Below are 3,171 nucleotides of genomic sequence, written 5' to 3' on the forward strand. Positions count from 1 at the left end.
CTCATGAAACCCATGAGACAAGCATTACAATAATAATTTTATTTTTTTTCTTTTCATCAATTACATAAAATCACAATTACATATGTCATATGAAGACGGAACCTAGTTACACTTTTCAACACTCCCTCTTAACTAGGGAAGTATTCATAATGGTACTTGGTCATTCTCAATCTAAAATATTTCTCATAAGAAGAGTCGGATTGGTAACCCATCTGTATAGCACTATGTTGCCAGGAAACGTGGGTGCGGGGACGGGGACGGCACTTTTGGAAACAGGGTGCATGGGTTCGTCGGGTAATATAATAATATTAAATTTTAATAATTATATTTTATAAATTTATAATTTATAATTAATAATATATATGAAATTTGAATTTGTATATTTTTTCAACTTTAAACAATAAAACTTTAATGATAATCATTTAAACATTGCACATCATTGAACATTCAACATTGACATTGAAATTTCAAAATTTATCAGTTATCACCAAAAAATTGTTCATTGTTTACATATTAACATGAATCATGATATATGTCCATTGTCATACTACATTCAAAATTTGCCTTAAAGCATCTTCAAACATGAACTAGGAAATTTTAAAATACTAAAATAAAAATACTAAATAGCTAAAGCCTAAGGAACAATGGCTTCCTCAAGCCATGTCTTCAACATCCATGTCATCAACATCACTTAGATCTTCAGCTAGCATGTTCTCCAGGTAGGAATCACTCTCATCAACAGGCTCTCGCTCATCCATAGCAATTGGAGGTAGCTCAATAAGGCCATCTGGTTGTATCTCCTCGTCCACACACGAAGCATCATCTATGTGTTGGTCCCATCTCTTGAAAGGACCCTCCTTGTACCCAGGGTCTTTTCGAGATATGAGACGAAGTGTGCTATGAATGTACACTAAGTTTTCTGCCTTCTTTGAGCCCAACCTATTTCTCTTTACTGAATGAATAAAGGCATACGTGCTCCAATTCCTCTCACAAGATGAAGAACTAGCTACCTGAAATATTAGGGGGAGCCCATTAAATTAGTTATAATTTTAAAAATAAAAACTAAAACTAAAATGAAAATTTAAAATTTAAAAATTAAAATTAATTTCCTATATTTAATTGAGAATTTTTCAAATTTTGAGTAAGATGAGGAACTCCAAATTAGCTACCTGTCCAAGTAACCGTATGGCAAATTGCTGCAACTCAGGAGCATCAACACCATGAAGCCACCACCAATCAATTGGATCCTTCTTCTTGTGTCTATCTGCCAAAGATGCATGTGAACCAAAGACACCTTGGCCACGTGAAAATTGGGCAAACTGAGATCGTATGTCAGAGGCTTCTTCTGTATTACCATAAATTTTCTTGACAGCGTTCAAGAATCCTTTGAACACCTCTCTATCTTGGGATGGAGGCCTCCTTCCTGTTGTGGGATCATACCATTTTGGATTAACTGCATAAGCTGCCATATGAAGAGGGGTGTTCAGTTTATTCCAATGCCCATGTATAAACTCTTTCAGTTGTGGTCATAAAGTAGGATCCTTCCTATCTGTGATGGTTTGGATCCGCTCACACATGGAGTCCATGTTCTCATAAATCTCACCTATACATGGACCATCTGTGTCTGCATAGCGGATCATATCACAAATTGGTTCTATAATTTCCACAACAAATTTGGCATCAACCCAAAAATTATCATTCAAAATCAACCTCTTCACCTCCAAAGTTGCATCTGAGGTAGATAACCTCCACTGTTCCCACATGTCACTGACGACTGTGGCAGATAAAGCCTCCTTCATCTCCACAAGCCGCCTAAGTAAAATGTAGTAAGTTGCGAATCTGGTATCTGTTGGTTTAAGAAGCTCCATTTTTGCATGCTTGCGGTAAATGGCTTGTGACTGATGATGGTTGCATATAAACATTTGAATTTTGCGGCCATTTTCAATTAATGCTTGAATCCATTCAATTTTGCCAATGTCCTTCAATGCATTATTCATAGCATGCACAACACATGGTGTCCAAAAGATATGCCTGGGTACATCAAGGACAAAATTAAAATATTAATAAATCAAAATGTTTATGTAATCAAGGACTAAAGTTAAAAAATTTAAAAATGTAATTTATCATTTATGTAATTTAAATATAAGATAAGTCAAACTTGAAAGTTGAAACTTGTCACTTACTTGTACTCCTTCTGAACCATTGCTCCTGCTGCTTTGCACATTGGAGCTGCATCAGTAATAACTTGAACAGCATTGGATGGCCCCACCTCTGCAATGGCATCACATAATTGGTCTTTTAAGAACATAGTGTTCTTTTCTTTACCAGAACAATCAATGGCCCTGAGAAAATAAGGCCCAGACATGGAAGAGACAATGATGTTTATTAATGGACGATTCCTACAATCAGTGCATCCATCCATGACAATGGAGCATCCATCTACACTCCAAGATGTCTTCAAGGGTGCCATTGCCTTCTCAAGACGGGCTTTCTCCTTGTCCACCAATACAGTTCGAAGCTTTTCATAACCAAGAGCTTTATACCCTTGAGGTCCATCATTGATAGCACAAACCATTTGCTCAAAATAGGGGGAACGAGTTGCATTAAAGGGAATGCCACATGCAAGAAAAAATCTTGCTATTGCAAGATCAACACCATCCCTACCTTTCACATCAAACATGTCATAAAGGCCACCAAGTTTAGGCTTCTTGCGTGTTTGATTGGTAGTGATTTTTGATGCTCTAGATGACACTGACACATGCTCATCACCAGCTTCAACTTCATCATCAAATGGTAATTCTTCTTCATTTGAATCATCATTTTCAGTCACATTGTGAGATGGCCTAGAGATCTCTTTGCTTGCCTTACCATCAGCCTTTTGTTGCTCTCTTTGTGCACTAGGGAGTCTAGTGGGATCATTTGGGTCTCCAGTGCAAGCATCAACACCCTTCCTTGGTATCTGCATAAAATGAGCTTTAACTCTGGTATAACTCCCTTTCCATTCAAGCTAACATAAAGTGCATTTTATTGTTGCTGTCCCCCCAGCACCTTTTGGAGGTTTTTGCCTATCCACATATTTCCAAAGTGGATATTGTGGACTTGCTGGAGACATTTTTTATTTTGCAAATTTTGGAAGACAATTTGAATCTGTTTAACAAAATTGAAAGTAAA

General features: G+C 36.9%; 1 protein-coding gene across 1 annotated transcript; it reads right to left on the reverse strand.

Annotated features, from left to right (window-relative positions):
* Window positions 1-1,130: 1,130 nt before the first annotated feature.
* Window positions 1,131-2,965, reverse strand: LOC149170087 (uncharacterized). Its single transcript, XM_089425441.1, has 3 exons — window positions 2,184-2,965; window positions 1,604-2,031; window positions 1,131-1,462 (listed from the first exon to the last, which is right to left on the reverse strand). Exons 1-3 carry the CDS (start codon window positions 2,963-2,965, stop codon window positions 1,131-1,133), a joined length of 1,542 nt encoding a protein of 513 aa, XP_089281567.1.
* Between the last annotated feature and the right edge of the window lie 206 nt (window positions 2,966-3,171).

This window comes from Pinus tabuliformis, chromosome 4_2 (assembly GCF_031772625.1).
Source record: "Pinus tabuliformis cultivar Carrire ecotype Pingquan chromosome 4_2, CPIR1, whole genome shotgun sequence".
Lineage (NCBI taxonomy): Eukaryota > Viridiplantae > Streptophyta > Pinopsida > Pinales > Pinaceae > Pinus > Pinus tabuliformis.